At 48.5% G+C, this 15,635-nt stretch overlaps 1 protein-coding gene across 1 annotated transcript; it reads right to left on the bottom strand.

Moving 5' to 3' along the window:
- Positions 1 to 936: 936 nt before the first annotated feature.
- Chit1 (chitinase 1) lies at positions 937 to 13,510 on the bottom strand. The gene is given in 11 exon segments (XM_028764744.1): positions 937 to 971; positions 974 to 1,103; positions 3,274 to 3,381; positions 4,247 to 4,432; positions 6,059 to 6,182; positions 7,044 to 7,168; positions 7,366 to 7,531; positions 8,701 to 8,757; positions 9,313 to 9,514; positions 12,234 to 12,263; positions 13,486 to 13,510. Coding segments are annotated over 11 exon segments (1,188 nt in total).
- Positions 13,511 to 15,635: the final 2,125 nt, after the last annotated feature.

Here is a 15,635-nt window from a genome sequence, read left to right as displayed (position 1 = left end):
TTCTTTCTTTCTTTCTTTCTTTCTTTCTTTCTTTCTTTCTTTCTGTTTTTTGAAACAATGGTTCACTACATAGCCCAGGCTAGCCTGGTATTCAAAATCCTCTTGCCTCAGCCTCAGTGCTGGGCTTATAGGCACGTGACCCTGTGCACTGTTAAATCACTCTTTAATAGATGACCCTGGTGGCACACGCTGGTCTTGGCTCATCTTAAGCCTTCGTTCTGGACTCAGAACTGGCTAGAATCAGTCTTCAACTGAGATGCCTGTAAATGATCGATCGGTCTGTGTCATCTAACTACGGGGAGCAGTGGTTGAGCTGAGGCACGTGGAAGGTCCCTCAGGGTTCGCTTCAAAGGAGCACTTGGGTCAGGGTCTTCTTTATGGAGAGCCCAAGCCCAGACAGGTTCGTGACTGACTCAGTCCTCCACGAAATGAGTGGCTTCACTGGTGGATGCAGAGCAGTAAACTGGGAAAAGCTCTTCTCTGCTGCCACCTTGTGTTCATTTAGGAAAATAACAGTCTAGCAGAGGTTAAGCGTCTCTTTCCCCAAACTCTCCTACAAGTGGATGTGTGGAGCCTGGATGTGCCTTGTGTGCTGCCACCCGTGTATTAGAGGATGCTTGCTGACTGGTGAACTCAGTGAGATGAGATTTTCATGGGACCAGGCACATTGGAAATGTAACTCTGGCTCTGACCTTTGCTTACTGTGTGTCACCCTTTCCTCTTGGTGCCCCCACTGAACAGTGTCCTGAAAGAGCTTCTTTAAGTCACAACAGTCAGGGGTGAGAAATAAGTTTATTTTTCAGGTAAAGAGGCAGCCCAGAAGAGACAAAAAGGAAGCCAAGAAGCTGAGCAGTTGGCAGGTCATAGAAAGAACAGAGAGGCCTGCAGGCCCAGGGAAAGCAGAGGCAGGCTGACGGGGGATTCCCAAGCTTGGCCTCAGATTGGAGTTAGATGGGCTTCCAGGGACTTAGCCCAGGTACAGCATTTGCAAGAGTCTCTAAACACCAGGCCTGGGGGACAGCTCTGCTGGAACAGCCGCCCTCCTCCGAAGTTGTAGTAACTGGACTTTTCTCCAGGGTTGGGGTAGAGCCCATCAGCTTTGCCTTGGCAGAAGTTATCTAGCCCTGGGCTGGCTCCCTGCGCTGGCTCAGAAGACTGGTGTGGTCCAGGGACTTCCTGTTCTGAGCTTCTTGGAGCCACGGATGGAAGACCTAGAAAGGCAAGGATGTTGCCCAACAGATTCCAAAACACAGGTGGGAGCACACAGCAGCAACCACGGGAGGCAGCAGCCCAGCAGCCCTCATCCTACATGCAGACCCCTGCTACAACTACAGCTGGGCACTGCCTGGAAGATGACCTGTGCTACATAGGAGCAGGCAGCTGGTGACCACATATCAGCTGTGACACCCAGCTATGCACCGATGAGAGGCACCTAGGAGTTGCATACAGCAGGGTGAGAGGTGGCTTTCTTCTTGATAAGAGCAAACAGCCACCCTTGGTGAGACCTTAGGAGGGAAACCCTGTTACCACATTCCACCCATCAGGCATTGCCAGCGAGAAGCAGGAAAGGGTGTGAAGCACATAGTTTCAACAGTTTCCTTAGCTCCTCGTGTGCATGAACTTTGAGAAATCACAATATTCCTCAGGAAGGCTTATGAGAGGGGAGGGTGTGCACCCTATTCTCTGAGTTAAGCCTGTTGTAGATAGCCTCAGCCTTGTATTTTGATGCTAGTTCCACTTTCCTGGCAGGGGCTGCAGAGGAGGAGTGAGTCTGTACACAGGTGACTTCTTGTGACCCTTCTGTCCAATTAAATTTGTAAAATAAAGGCTAGAGTCAGTGATTGGGCAGTAGAAGGGGAGGTGGAGAAAAAGCCTTAGGGGAGGAGAGGGGAAGAGGAAGTCGAAGGAGGAGGAAGTCGACAGAGGAGCAGGAGGTGGAAGGACAATGGAGGAGAAGCACGTGGTCTGGAAAACCCGCAAGTTATAAGGGATCTCATAGCTGGGGAATAGAGTAGTGTAATGGTAAATCTGCACAATCTAGGCGTGCAGTTTATACCCGTAATTATTGAGTTGTGTTTTCCTTGACTGGTCTTATTTGGGTCGGAGATTTACCTCAACATAAGCCCCTTAAGCCCCTTAACTCACTCAGCTCCTGCTGTAGCGTCCGGATGAGAGGGTACTGGCCCTGGTTGCAGAAGGAACCCTTGAAGTCATCCAAGTCCAGGACCCAGACCATGGCCCCTCCCAGCCCCTTCTGTTTCAGATAGGCAACCTGGGGGCATAAGCAGATGTGGGTTATTAAAAAACTGTCTTCTGGTTGTTATAGGTTCAGTTACCACAGGGAATCATGACTCAACTTTCCCAAAGTTCTGAAGCCAGCTTGGCCTTCATGTCTTCATGTCCTTGTTACCCAGAGGTCCCCTGGAAGGAATACACTGAGCCATGCTTTCCCTCAGAGAGCACCATGATGTTTGTGGCAAGGGCTGGGAGCTGACCTCACTCTTCTTCATGGGTCACCTTGTTCTCATGGTCCATCCCTTCCTTCTACATCCTGAATGCCCACACAGTCTCTTCCCTGGATACCTGCCTACCTTCTGGGCTTTAGGACTTGCCCCAAGCACACTTCCTCTACAAACTTTCCTCTATGAACAGTATCTACTCTTTTCTAGATTCCCACAGAGTACATCATCTGCGTTTCTGAGAGACCCTGCCTGCAGCTGTTTGCCCCAAGAGGCCTGCTCACAAACAAGGGTAGCTCTGTTCCCTTCAGGAGCTGAGGATCTCCTCAGGAAGAGAGACCAGGAAACACATTAAGGAGCCCGTATTAGACAGGATGAAAGGGTCCTGTAAGCAAACCAATGACATACATATGTTCCAAATGTGGCCAGAGACTGGATAAAGTCACATGTCCTAATATGCATATTTCTCCTTTCCATGTGTCTGTAGAGTTAGTATTTTGGTAAAATACAACCTTGTTAAGAGGACTACTCGATGTACCCCCTTCCCCCTCTCTCTTTCTGTTTTTCTGTACTGGGGATTAAATCATGGGCCTTGTACATGCCAGACAAGCGCTCTACCATGGAGCTGCACGCCCAGCCTTCGTTGCATCTTTATCAATAGATGATAAATGCTCAGGATGCTGTCACATGAAGAGGGTGAAATGTTGGGACATTTACAAGAACACTCATCCTTGAAGAGAATTTAAGTGCTGATGTTATTGATAGGCCTCAGATCCGCCTGGGGCCACCCCCTCCCAACAGGGCTGGGCCTCACCTTGGCTCGGAAGCTTTCCATGTCATCAAACCCCACCCATTGGTTGCCCTGGAAGGCATAGGGCACCTTCTGGTCCTTGATTCTCTGTACTTCCTTCCAGGAGCAGACCTGCAGGAACAGAGTTGTGTTATGGGAGAATAACACTAGTAGGTACTGACAAACAAGCCCGCTTCCAATTTAGGCTTAAAAACCATCTTATAGTAAACACAAACTAGGCTCCTTCCTATTTATGATTAAATCTCTGTTTCTTGAGGACTGGGCTATGCCCCACCTGTAACCTTAACTACAAATGGTTCTGGACTGTCTGTTCCAGAAAACAGCAACCATAACTTTGTTTCAAAAGTGTTGCTGTTATTGCCCACCTTGTTATGCCCACTCATTGTTATTGCCCACCTTGCAGCTGTGCCTTTGTTTCAGGAGGTCATCATGACTAGCTTGTAATGCTTATGTTCTGCTTCTGTGACCCCACCTGCTTGCCTGCCAAATCTCCCATTTGGAAACTGCCTATGCCTAAACTATAAAACCCCTTGTCTTCCCCATGTCCAGTGCTGACTTCTTGAACCCTTCCTTAGGGGGAAGTAGCCTGTGTACACAAATTTTAAAAAATTGCTTTAATTAATTGCTTTCTTTAATTAACTTGGCTCTGATGGTTTGGGTCAGTGGTCTTTCTGGAATCTTTGGGAGTAATAATACCTGTCCCGTCATGCCCAGAGGAGACCAGAGATGAGAACATTTCCATCTGAGGAAGCCTAGAGAACATAGTAGGTCTGTGGAGTCACCTAGGACTGCAGATTTAAACTTTAGGCTTCCTAGCTTAAGGATATACACAAGGGGTCCAGGATGGGATAGAGTTCCCTTGGCCAGAATTATCCATGCAAAGCATCTTTTCTCAGAAACTACAGGAGAAGCCCCTCTTAACTATCAGGAGTCCTTGGACCTTTAGTGTATTCAGGATAGCTAAAAGTCGTCTTACCTCATAGTAAGCCAGTATCCCTTTGTCCTTAGTATAGGGACCTGGGGCACCAGGCCCTGTGGCTGGGGCCCCAACTTGGTTGTCTGATGAGGAGGCCAAGGTGAAGGAGCGTCCATAGGTGGGCATGCCAAGGATCAGTTTGTTGGCAGGGGTCCCCTTCTGCAGCCAGAGGTTTACAGCAGCATCCTGGAAGAGAAGGGGCCTGCTTATCTGCCTTTACCTTGGTTCTGGTTGCCTGAGAATAGGGTTCTAGAGGGAACAAGTGGGGCTGGCTCTCCTTTGCTGGGCCCCGGGCTATTCATAAGCATCTCATTTATACCCATCTTCTTTCATTTCCACTTTAGACTCCTATACCCTATGAGAGAGAAGCTGCAAGGTCTAATAGCCAGATTTGGGGCTTTGGAACCAGTCAACCATGTACCCAACAAATAGTCACCGACAGTCCCTTATGCACCAGGCTCTTTCCTCGAGGCTTGGAATACATCACTGAAGAAAGCAGACAGGAATTCCTGCCTCACTTGGCAATGTAAGGGCGTACTGTGTACGTGAGCCTAGCAGAGGTGACACAGGAAGCTGTGACATGTTCTCTGTTAACTAGTATGGTGATAAGTTTCACCTGAGAACAAGACCAGAGACTTGGGTTTGCATTCCCAGTGTCTACCCACCATCATGTGTTAACTGATGTGTAATCTTAGGCTTATGGCTGGAAGAGACTTTTGATCTAGTAATACTGAATAACTATTGAAAGATGAAGATTTGTCCTTAGGGCCTAACCTGTAGCTCAGTGTCCTCATGGTGAGTCTAGGCCTCTCAGGTAAAGACAGTTTGCATTGCATTGATTTTTTTTTTTCATTGGTCTAAATAAATTACCCATGATCAAACCTCAGATTTCTGAGAGAAAAACTCAGGTCCCTGAATGACACATTTTATGTATGTTTAGACAGGAGACTGGCCAGAAGCAAATCTCAGACGTGGAATTGGTAAGTAGAAGACATATGGTCAAAGGCAAAGCTCTCCCTCTTCCAGCCCAGAGAACATGCGGCGGAGGGATGTCAGCCCTAAACAGCAATCAGCTTTGCGATTTGTGTCCTCCACTGGACTGAGCTTTTTAGCTTCCTACAAAACCCATTGTTTTCCAGATGAGGTGAGCAGTCAGGCCTGAAGTGGCCCTCTAGCCCACAGTATGAACTTTGTGAAAGAGCCAGAGAGACAACAATGTCCTACTCCTGCCCTCACGGAGATACAGGACACCAAAGCAAAAGGCTTTCCAAATTTAGGGAGTGCTGTGATTGATGGTTGTCTTAAGAAAGAGAAATTGTATTGTTATCCTTGACTTGTGACTATTGACTGGGTGTATATAAGCTATCTAGACTTCTCAGGGAGAAAGACTTGGGCGGGAAATCCCAGCTACAGTTTAAGACCAGCCTGTCCTCCCAGGGCTTGGGTTGCTCCTCCCCAAGTGATGTTCCTTGCAGTGTTATCAACCTTGGGCAAGGGATGGATGTGAAACACGTGGGATCCATATTGGCTGTAGAGCCAAGAAGCCTTCCCCATTGGTCCCCTGTGTGTCTGATGTCATTAAAATGACTTGCTCTGTTTCAGCAAAGATCCTGCAGAGAAGTGGCACTTTCTCCTCAGAAGTGGCATGGGACAGAATAAAAAAAGCAGACAAAGACATCAGGAAAACCCTGGTCCTGGGTGTCTTACTTAGGTTTCCTGTTTTTGCTTTCCATTAGGGAATTGGGGTGCAAATGAGGCCACTGAAGGGGTCCTGCGGACAGGAGACCCCGCCTTGCCCCACTGACCACTTACCACATTTTGCTCAGTGGCTATCCCACTCTCCCCTTGCCTTTTGTAGAGGGGGCTGTTATGCCCTGTGGTCTTTTCCCAGGAGCTGTGGAAGTCATAGGCCATGAGGTTGATGAAGTCCAAGCTCCTGCAGGAGATGTGGAAGGGGGTGGGAGCAAGGAGAGATAAGGACATTCTCTGTCCCTCACCCTCAGACCACTCCCACTCCCACTGTGGCGCTGGACACTGTCTTCGATGTCCCCTTCCCACCCCCACTTCAGCACCCTCAGGTGTTTTCTGTTCTGTGCAAGAATGCTGGCTCGATTTTGCCATTTTGGAAGCAATCTCAGTGCTTCTGAGCTTTAGCATTACATAAGTCCCCTGAGAATCGCACTAAAATGTAGGCTCTTACTCAGCAGGCTGCATTTCTAACAAGCTTTCACATCCTCCCCTCCAAACACACACACATGCACACATGCACACACGCACACACACGCACGAGCACACAAACACACACTCATAGGATCTCTCTATGTAGCTGACCCGGAAATCAGTGAAGAGCAGGCTGGTTTCAAACTCCTAGAGACTTGCCTGCCCCCAGCTCCTGAGTGCTGGGAATAAAGGCATGCATCACTACACCATCTCTTAGGGTCACAGGGGCTGCAGCTCCCCACACCACACCAAGGAGTTAACATGTGACCTCCCATATTCTTGGAGATGCTTAAGGGCTTTGCTCTCCTTCTTCCTGCCCCAAGGGGTGTTCTTTCTCTATCACCGTGAGTACCGGAGGAAGGGAAGAACAAAGACCACCCAACCATCCCCACACACCCACAGAAAGGATCTGAAATAGTGCAGTAGCCGATGAAAAAAGGGACTTTTCAGATCCGTGATAACATCTGGAAGCCATGCCTGGCAGGCAGAAATCTGCTCCATTTCTGGAAAGCTCAACCACCCTGGGCTGCTCCAGCCTTGGAGAACATGGTGGCTAAGTAGACTGCCTGAGACTCACAGAGCAATCTTGTCCACCTCATAGCCGGCATCCACCTGGCCTCGATCATTCGGTACAGCTGCAGTCAGAAGGAGGCGGTTCTTCCCTGAGGACTGGGCTTCCTCCTAGAAGGCTTTGGCCAAGTCCTGTGGGAAGAATGCAGCCTGAAGGCAGAGGCAGGGGCTAGCAGAACCCTCTATCCTATTTCCTACTCCCCCATAGGTGTTCACACTCTGCAGTCTGAAGCTGATGGCCCTGGGGGCAGAGCAGCCCTCAAACACTGTAGGACTACCACCCCGAGTCACCTGGCAGACTGGCTGACCCTAGTCCCTCCCAATCATACCTGTATCAGGGCTGTGAATCTCTCTTTGTCTACTGCCGGGCTCTTACGGCTTCCAGGGTACTCCCAGTCAAGGTCAAGGCCATCAAAACCGTGAGTGCGCAGGAAACTTAGGGCTGACTTGACAAAGGTCTGCCGGTTGCTGGCTGTGGCTACCATGTCTGTGAACCTGTGGAATGATGGAAGGGGTGTGGCCTCACTAGGGCTAGACTAGAGGTCATTGTCTTGCTCAAGGGCAAATAGGAAAGTTCTCGAGACCCCAGCTGCCTGGGGGCTGCTGGGTATTTGCTGACAGGTTAGTGGCCTGGTTAGGTGGTTTCTAACCCTAACATCAATGCCACCAGAGCTGCTCCAATCCCCTTGCAGTCCCTGAACTGTCTTGCTGTCAATCAGAATTACCCCCACCCCCTCCTCCCCACACAGACTGTCCCCCATGTAGTTAGAAGGGCAAGAAATGAGACTGGCAAGGAACTGGGGACCTGAGGACCCCCTGGTTGAACTCCCTGGCAGGTTAAGTGGAGTGCTGTGTGCTGGGACCAACTTTTGTGCTGTACAGAACTCTACCCAAATCTCCACATTAGCCTGGGGACACCTCTCCCCCATCTCCCTTCCCCAGTGGACCCCAAAGAATTCTTAGACTTCTTGAGAATCTTAAATTTTTACAGATTGATTCTATTTTGATTTACTTTTATTAACGTCTAACTTAAATTAATGGTGTCAATTCTTAGGTCCACGTTGCTGGGAATGCCAAGCTAAAAATCCTAACAATGCTAATAAAAGATATAAGCGTTATTTTTGGAAAGTTGAGTCATAACATTAACCAGATTCTCAAAAAGTCTTATGGTCCAAAAATATTTTCTTAAATGTTTAAAGCTTTAGGAACTAAATATTGTAGATTTTTCTAGATTTCTAGCTTCATTATCACCATAAATAAAAACGATTACAGAAATGGACAATAATTTGGCAGCCAAGCTCAATCTCGCTGACAAGATATCCCATTCAGAACTCAGAAAGGACATTCCATGCTGTCTGAGATCCTTAGTCCCTCTCCCCCTGCTTCCTAGAGGAGGAGACTGAGGCTGGAGAGGTTGGAACTCTGTGCTGTTTCAGATTCTAGGCTTCTGATGAGACTATCTCTATGGCAACTGGGAGCCATGCTTGCAATGCTACCATCCCATCCTGTGGAGGGTCTAGCACTAGAGGGAAAAGCTCTGTGGTCTGGGACCCCACCCCTTGTCATGCTGTGGCCTGACCTATTTCCCTGAAAACTGCTCTGTCTGCCAGTGTGCCACATTCCCATCCATGGGTTCTGCCTCCCACGTGTCCGTGTCTACTCACTTCTAGGTACCAAAGCTCCAGCCTCCGAGGGCTAACAGGGTCTTGAGCTTGGGGTTTCTGAAAACGCAAGAGACACACAAGGCTGAATCTCTCCGGCTCTGAGGACTGACAAGAACAATAGGTGGGAGGGGCAATAGGAACAGGCCTGAGCCTGAACTGACCCTGGGTGCACAGGCAGCAGCAGATCCGGAGAGGAAAGACTTTGTGGGTGACACTGAGGACCCTGTGTCTAACTGGGGCAGCCTCCTATAGATGCATGTACACAATGAACTGAGGATTTAGTGACCAGAGTCCTTAAAGGGGCTTTGTAAGATAGCTGAAGACAGATAAAGTTTAGGAAGTGCCCAAGAGGAAGAAAATTCTACAGAGTAGGAAACAGTTCTGCAATCCTGATCTTATTTGGATTTAAACCAGAAGGATTCTTTACAGTTCTCCCATGGAGCCCCATCTCTTCTAGATAAGCATAGGTTACCAGAGAGAGAGGAGGTGACCTGCCCAGTGTCACACAGCAGGTCAATGGCAGGGATGCAGTGATGGAAGAGTTTTCTGGACAGGGCTGGGGTGGGGGTGGGTTAACCTGCCCACCCATTGCCCCTCTCCCCTCTGGCTCACATCCTCTTTAGGCCGTTCAGCTCCTGGTAGAGAAGTTTGTCATTCTGCTCTACAGTGCTGAGCTGGTGGTTGTTCATTCCAGCAAAAGCAAAGATGACGTGGGTACACAGGTTGGGATCCACATCCCTGGGTAAGAATCGAGCTGCCTCTGTCCGGTATTGGGACCAGTTGGTGAGGTAGCAGACCAGTTTTGCAGCAGAGCCTGACCAGTAAGGGAGGAGAAAAACAAATGTTTGTCAGAAGAGCTGGGGGGGGGGGATTGGTGGCCTCTGCCCCAGGCACACAGTACTCCTGAGTATCTTATGTACCTAGGCTGAGGGCTGACAGCTAGAAATATACACAGCTTACTTTTGTTTCGGCAGATACCTCATGGTAAGGAAAGCATTTACATAGGTTAGTCATGGGGGTCACAGGCCGCCTGTCAATGCCGGAACACTCATTATCAAGTTCATGTCATCGTGGGCAACCTGAGGTTCCTGATTTTGGGACCCTTCTCAGTCAGCATGACCCCTGAGAGGGCAGAGCAGGTGCTAGGATCCTAGTCTCCTGACCCTTTGTCACCTTAAGCCCATAGTCCAGGTCCCTAGGGCCAGGGCCTACAGACAAGTTTCTTATTTGCTCCAGACCCTGAAACCTGCCCGGGCAGCCCTAGGCAGCCCAGTCACAAGACAAGGCCCAAAGGGAGTTAACATGACACATTCTTTTGCCAAAGGAAGAGAGGTGGAACCGGCAAGACACAGCTGGGAATACTTCACAATGCCAATTAAAATGCAAATGTGTGCAGCTGCCGAGAGAGGCATCCGGTTACAGGCCTGGGCTCATGTTTCTTTAATCTTCCATTAAAGTAGTTTGCACTTATCTGTTTGTTATTCCTTGTAGAGAGCCTACATTGATCAATGCCACAGCTAAGGTAAAGGGCCTGCATTATGCAGGGAAAGGTAGCTGCGTCTGGTGTACTTATAACTCATGAAAGGCTGCGAGGGAGGCCCTATGCCCAATGGGGGCCAATGCTGATTGATGGTCCCCTGGAGGGCATCCCTGAGCCAGGATCAGGGCATCAGAGAGCAAGAACTATTGTCTTCATTCCTGCATCACTCAGAACAAACTCCGGGTGCATCTCTTGTTCGGTCCTTGTCCATCTGGACTCTCTGGGGTCACTTTCTGTGTAACTCTGCAATGTATGAGGCAACATTTTATGCCAAGCGCTTGATGGATGGTGAGTATGGTGTCCAGGCTCCGGGACTTCCTTTTGTTCCGACAGGATCTCTTCACCACCTCCCAACTGTCCCTCTCTGTGTCCAGTGCCCATGAGAAGGTGGAGGAGGGGACAGGGGTGTAAGACGACTGTAAGTGGAGACTGTGCTCCTGAAGCCCCAACCCCGAGCACATGGTCAGCTCTAAGAGAGAAGCGCCTTCAGGTAGTCGGTGGCTCTGACAGAAGTAACAGGAACAGAGCTTGTTAGAAGGGATTTATGTATCACTGAACGCCTCATAGCAAAAGGAAGAAGAGACTAGGCCAGAGAAGACACGCCTAGGGCCACGCAGGAGGGAATCAGGAGGTTCTCGTAGCTTCACACTTCAGCATTGCACGTCAGATGCTACAGATACATTCTGTAGAGCAGAGGGGATACAGTGGGCAGGTGAGAGCAGGTCCTGCAGTATGTGAACCTAGTGCCCAGCTCCCTCCTTTTGAACCGGGGACATTTGCCCACTCGATGTGTCTCAGGATAACTCGACGGCTGTTAGCCTGGTGAATGCTGACCTAGGTGAGCTCAGTTCATGGTGCTTACAGACATTAATTCCACATCCACACAAGGTCCTCCTACTGTGCTTCACTGATGGGCCTGGGAAGCGGCTGGGACTTTATTCAGCATGTGGAGAAGTTCCCAGCCTCACTTCTTCCTCATCCGAATTACCCCACACTCCTGCCTGACTCCTCATGTGAGACCAAGAGGAAAGATGGGTACCAGTGATAAGCCTAGCATGTCTAGCATCTTCAGAAAAGGAGCCCAAGGGGCAGTGTCTCTGGACCACTGGCGCCCAGCAAGTAGGAGGGATGGGAAAGGAGACTTGGGAGTCTCAGTTGCCAATGCCTGGGAGATCTCTTAGATCCTTTTTGTTTGACATGGAAGTCCCCTTCTGACTCTCTCTAGCTCTGTGCCCATGAGCAAATGGTAGCACAAATATCCTTGCTGGGCTACAGGGCTGGACCACAGGCCTGGTCTTGCGTTCCCTTACCTTGGGCTCAGAGTCTGTGGGAGAAAAAGTTTGAGGTGAGAACTATAGGAGCTGTGATACGTGCTAGGAAGTGGGCAGATGCTGTGAGACACAGATGAGGGAGCAAGGGGGCTCGAGGAGGACTCGAGAGAAGAGGACACAGCTGGTGCCGTGAGCTGGAGGGAGCTCGCTAATGGGGAGGAGGCCAAAACCTAGAAAACGGAACGGTAGGGTTGTAGGGAAACAAGGACAATGTCAGGGGGATGAGCTTTGAAGGCTAGTCCTCCTAAGTTTGTCAAGAGTTGTGTGTGTGTGTGTGTGTGTGTGTGTGTGTTGGCAGAAATAGAGGGGTATAACAGAAACAGTGTGTGTATGTATGGTGGCTGAAATGGAGGAGTATAATATAAACCGTGTGTGTGTGTGTGTGTGTGTGTATGCATGTGTGTATGTACATGTATGTTTATATGCACATGTATGTGTAGTGGCTGGAATGAAGAAATGCAACAGAAACAGTGTGTGTGTGCATGTATGCATGCGTATGTGCTCACGTATGTGTGTGTGTGTGCCTATGTATGTGCTCATGTATGTGTGTGTATGCATGTGTTTGTGCACATGTGTGTGTGGTGACTGTACTGGAGGAGTATAACAAACACGGGCAGGCTGAAAGAGCAAGCGAGCACTGTCCTCCAACAGGTTCCACTTACCCCACTGGACCATCAGCAGAGTCATCATACCTGAAGCAATCCAAGAAAAGAAGACAGATGTCACAAGGTCATTCTCAGGGCCACAGGCCCAGGCCTCCCGTGCTGGCAGAGGCAAGGCAGGTGCAGGTAGCCAAGGAAAGATGAGTTCACACGAGTCATGCTTTCTCCTTCCAGAGAAGACTCTGAGGAAACTGTTCATCTCTTAACTCAGGCTTGACAGCCAGGGGCCCATTTCTGTCCAGACTTTATCCTGGAAACTGGTGGGATTTTTCATGGCTCTAGGGCTGCTCTAGAGCCTCAGTGGAGGGTGGTGTGAATTAGGAAGACTATGAGAAACCAGCAGACATGGTATGTAGAGAAAAAGCATCTCTGTGGAAGAGAAGGAAAACCCACCCCAGGGCCACACAGAGCCTGGAGACCCCATCTTCTGATCCCCGTGGTCCCAAAGGTTCACATTCCTACTACTTGCCACAAAAGGCTAAGACTGTTCCCAGCAGTCTTGGAGACCCAGGGCTGGAAGACTCCTTCAGAGAATTTGTTTCTACCTTTCTGGTGACCTTCCTGGTTTTTTCTTTTTAATCAAAAAAAAAAAAAATCTGCACAAAATTTTTAAGGAGAGGCTGGGGAGAGCCAGCCTTGGTGGCTACAAGCACTTACTGCTCCTGCAGAGAACCTGGGTTCAAACCCAGCACCTATATCAGGTAGCTTCCAAACACCTGTAACTCCATTCAGAGGGACCTCATGTCCTCTTCTGACCACTGTGGGCACCCGGGTGCATGTGGTATGTATAAACTCACCCAGGCGAACACATGCATAATAAAGTTAATTATAAATTTATTTGTATAAATAATATACATATGTAAAATAATAGTTTTGTATGAACATCTAGAGTTCTTTGCCCCCAGGCTGCCTTCCTGGAGAATATGCTATTTAAAGTTAGGGAAGGTGACCCTTGGCTGGTGCTTCTTGGACTAAATACTCAGGAGGAAAACAAACAAACAAACAAACAAACAAACAACAAATCTGCCCAGTGAAGGGGCTCACTGACTGTATTTCCAGAACAGGGCCTATGGCTTCTGGAACAAGGGCCCTTGAGCTGAAAACAATAGCCAGACCAGGAGTCAGGGCCAGGTGGAATGAAGCAAAGGGCTCCCGAGCCCTTTTGCTTCCTTGCATAGCCTGAGGGAGCCACAGGCTCCTGCACCCACAGCTCTTGAGGCCCAGCCCACTCTCCCTGTTCAAGCCTACGCACCTGCCCAGGCGAGGGACTGCACCATGATGCTGACTCTGAGGGATATCAGGTCAGTGAGTACCAGCTCCACAGGTCCTGCTCTGCTCTCCTCTGACTGGCCTGCAGCAGCACAGCCAGAAATGTTGCAATAGATACCTGAGAGAGGAGAGAGAGAGGAGAGCTGCTGGTAGTGATCTCCAGTGCTGTGGCTTGAGCAAACCTGACACAGTGGTCTTTGGCAATTCTTGCTTTTCTGGAACGATCTAAGGGTGAAAAGTGGGCTTTTGTTTTTGCCAAACCAGGAGGCAGAGAGAAGAAAGTGGGAAGGACCCATGGTCTTCCTGCCTCAGCCATATACGACTCTGCTCTTTGTGCGGGACCGTGTGCGGCCCCTAGGCGCATGGGGCCCACTGCACTCGGGCCAGAAGACTCACGAGCCAGGGCAGTTGTGGCTAGATCAGCTCTCCCGTTCTTTTACAACCTTCGTTTGAACTTAGTTTCTCCCTCTGTAAGACAATCAGTTCACAAAGATAAGCTATTTTCAGTGTTATTTTTACTCTTTTCGGGATAGTTACACCCACGAGAGAGGAAAAAAATCACAACGATTTTCCCGTGTTCTATGACCCAGGTATGTGGTGGCTTCAACAATCGGGCCTTACCGTCAGCTTCTAGAGGAGAACCCGACATCTCTAAAAGAGGTAACTCATTCCTGACACGGGCCTTTTTATTTGCTTGTCTGTGGTGTCTAGTAGGGGAATTGTCACCCTGTTATAGGGTGGCTCCGTTTAAATCACACACATCCTATTGTAATGTTTCCATATGAGTTTCTTTTTAAAAATATTTTTAGTGTTAGTTTTCCTAACCTGTATCCCGACTCTCCCCCATTCTCCCATCCCCTCCCCCAATTTAACCCTTTCTGTTCTTCTCTCCCCATCGATGCTGTATGCAACCATGTTCTCTCTCTCCTTACTCAAATACCCACCACAGACTTTTGCTAATTCCCTGACCTCTATGAGTACTCCAAATGAAACACACACATAGTTCAAACTTTAGTCACAAAAGAGAGGAAACATGTTCTGTTTGCCTTTCTGGGTCTGGGTTACCTCACCCAGAATGCTTGTTTTTAGCTTTGCCCATTTACCCAAGAATTTTATAATTTTATTTTTCCTTAGCATCTGAGTAATATCCCATTGTGTAAATGTACCATATTTTCAAGATCCACTCATCAGAGGTGGACATCAAAGTCGTTTCTGTTTCTTGGCTCCTATGGTACAGCAGCAGTGACCCTGGGTGAGCAGGTTTCTCTGTAGGAGGATATAGAGTCCTTTGGGGATGTGCCCCACTATGGTCTAGCTGGATCCTGTGGCAAATTTATTTCTAGATTTCACACAGTCTTCGAGAGTAGCTGCACCAGTTTTCACTCCCAAATAAGCAACAAATAAGTTCCCCTTTCTCCACAGCCGTGCCAGCATTTGTCACCAGGTTTCCTTTTTCTTTATAATCTCAGTCATTTTGATTGGCGTAAAAAGAAATCTCAAACTAGTTTTAATTTGCATATCACTGATGGCTAAGGGGATTGAGAATTTTAAAAAATAATTCTGAGCCATTTGCATTTCAGCTTCTGAACTCTCTGTTTAGTTTTATGCCCCATCTTAAATTGGGTTGTTTTCTTGATGTTTAATCTTTTAAGTTCTTTGTACAGTGTAGACACTAATCCTCAGATGTATAGCTGGTAAAGAATTTTTTTTCCACGTTTTGTAGGCTGTCTTTGTGCAAATGCTGGTGCCCTCTGCTGTGAAGAAGGTATTTAGTCATGAGGTCTCATTTATTCATCGTTGGCCTTATATAATACAGGCAGTACCAGGATCTTGTTCAAAAACTCCTTTCCCGGGCCAGTGTGGTGGCGAAGTGTGTTTCTTAGAAGCAGCAAAAAGATGGATCCTGTTTTCTAATTCAATCTGTTAGTTTGTGTCTTTTTGTGGAGGAGTTGAGGCCATTACTTATATTCAGAATTATTGCTGAAAGATGTGTATTAATTCCTGTCACTTTGTTGCTTTTGCGTTTTCTCAGAACCATAAAGAGAACTATAAACACACTCAAGAGGTCACAGGGAATACATAAACAAGGCCGAGACAAGCCATCGAAAGATACCCTCCCTCCTCTTTCCCATC

The sequence above is a fragment of the Grammomys surdaster genome, unplaced genomic scaffold (genome assembly GCF_004785775.1).
Source record: "Grammomys surdaster isolate TR1022 unplaced genomic scaffold, NIH_TR_1.0 145, whole genome shotgun sequence".
NCBI lineage: Eukaryota > Metazoa > Chordata > Mammalia > Rodentia > Muridae > Grammomys > Grammomys surdaster.
This window is presented reverse-complemented; position numbering and strand designations above follow the sequence as displayed.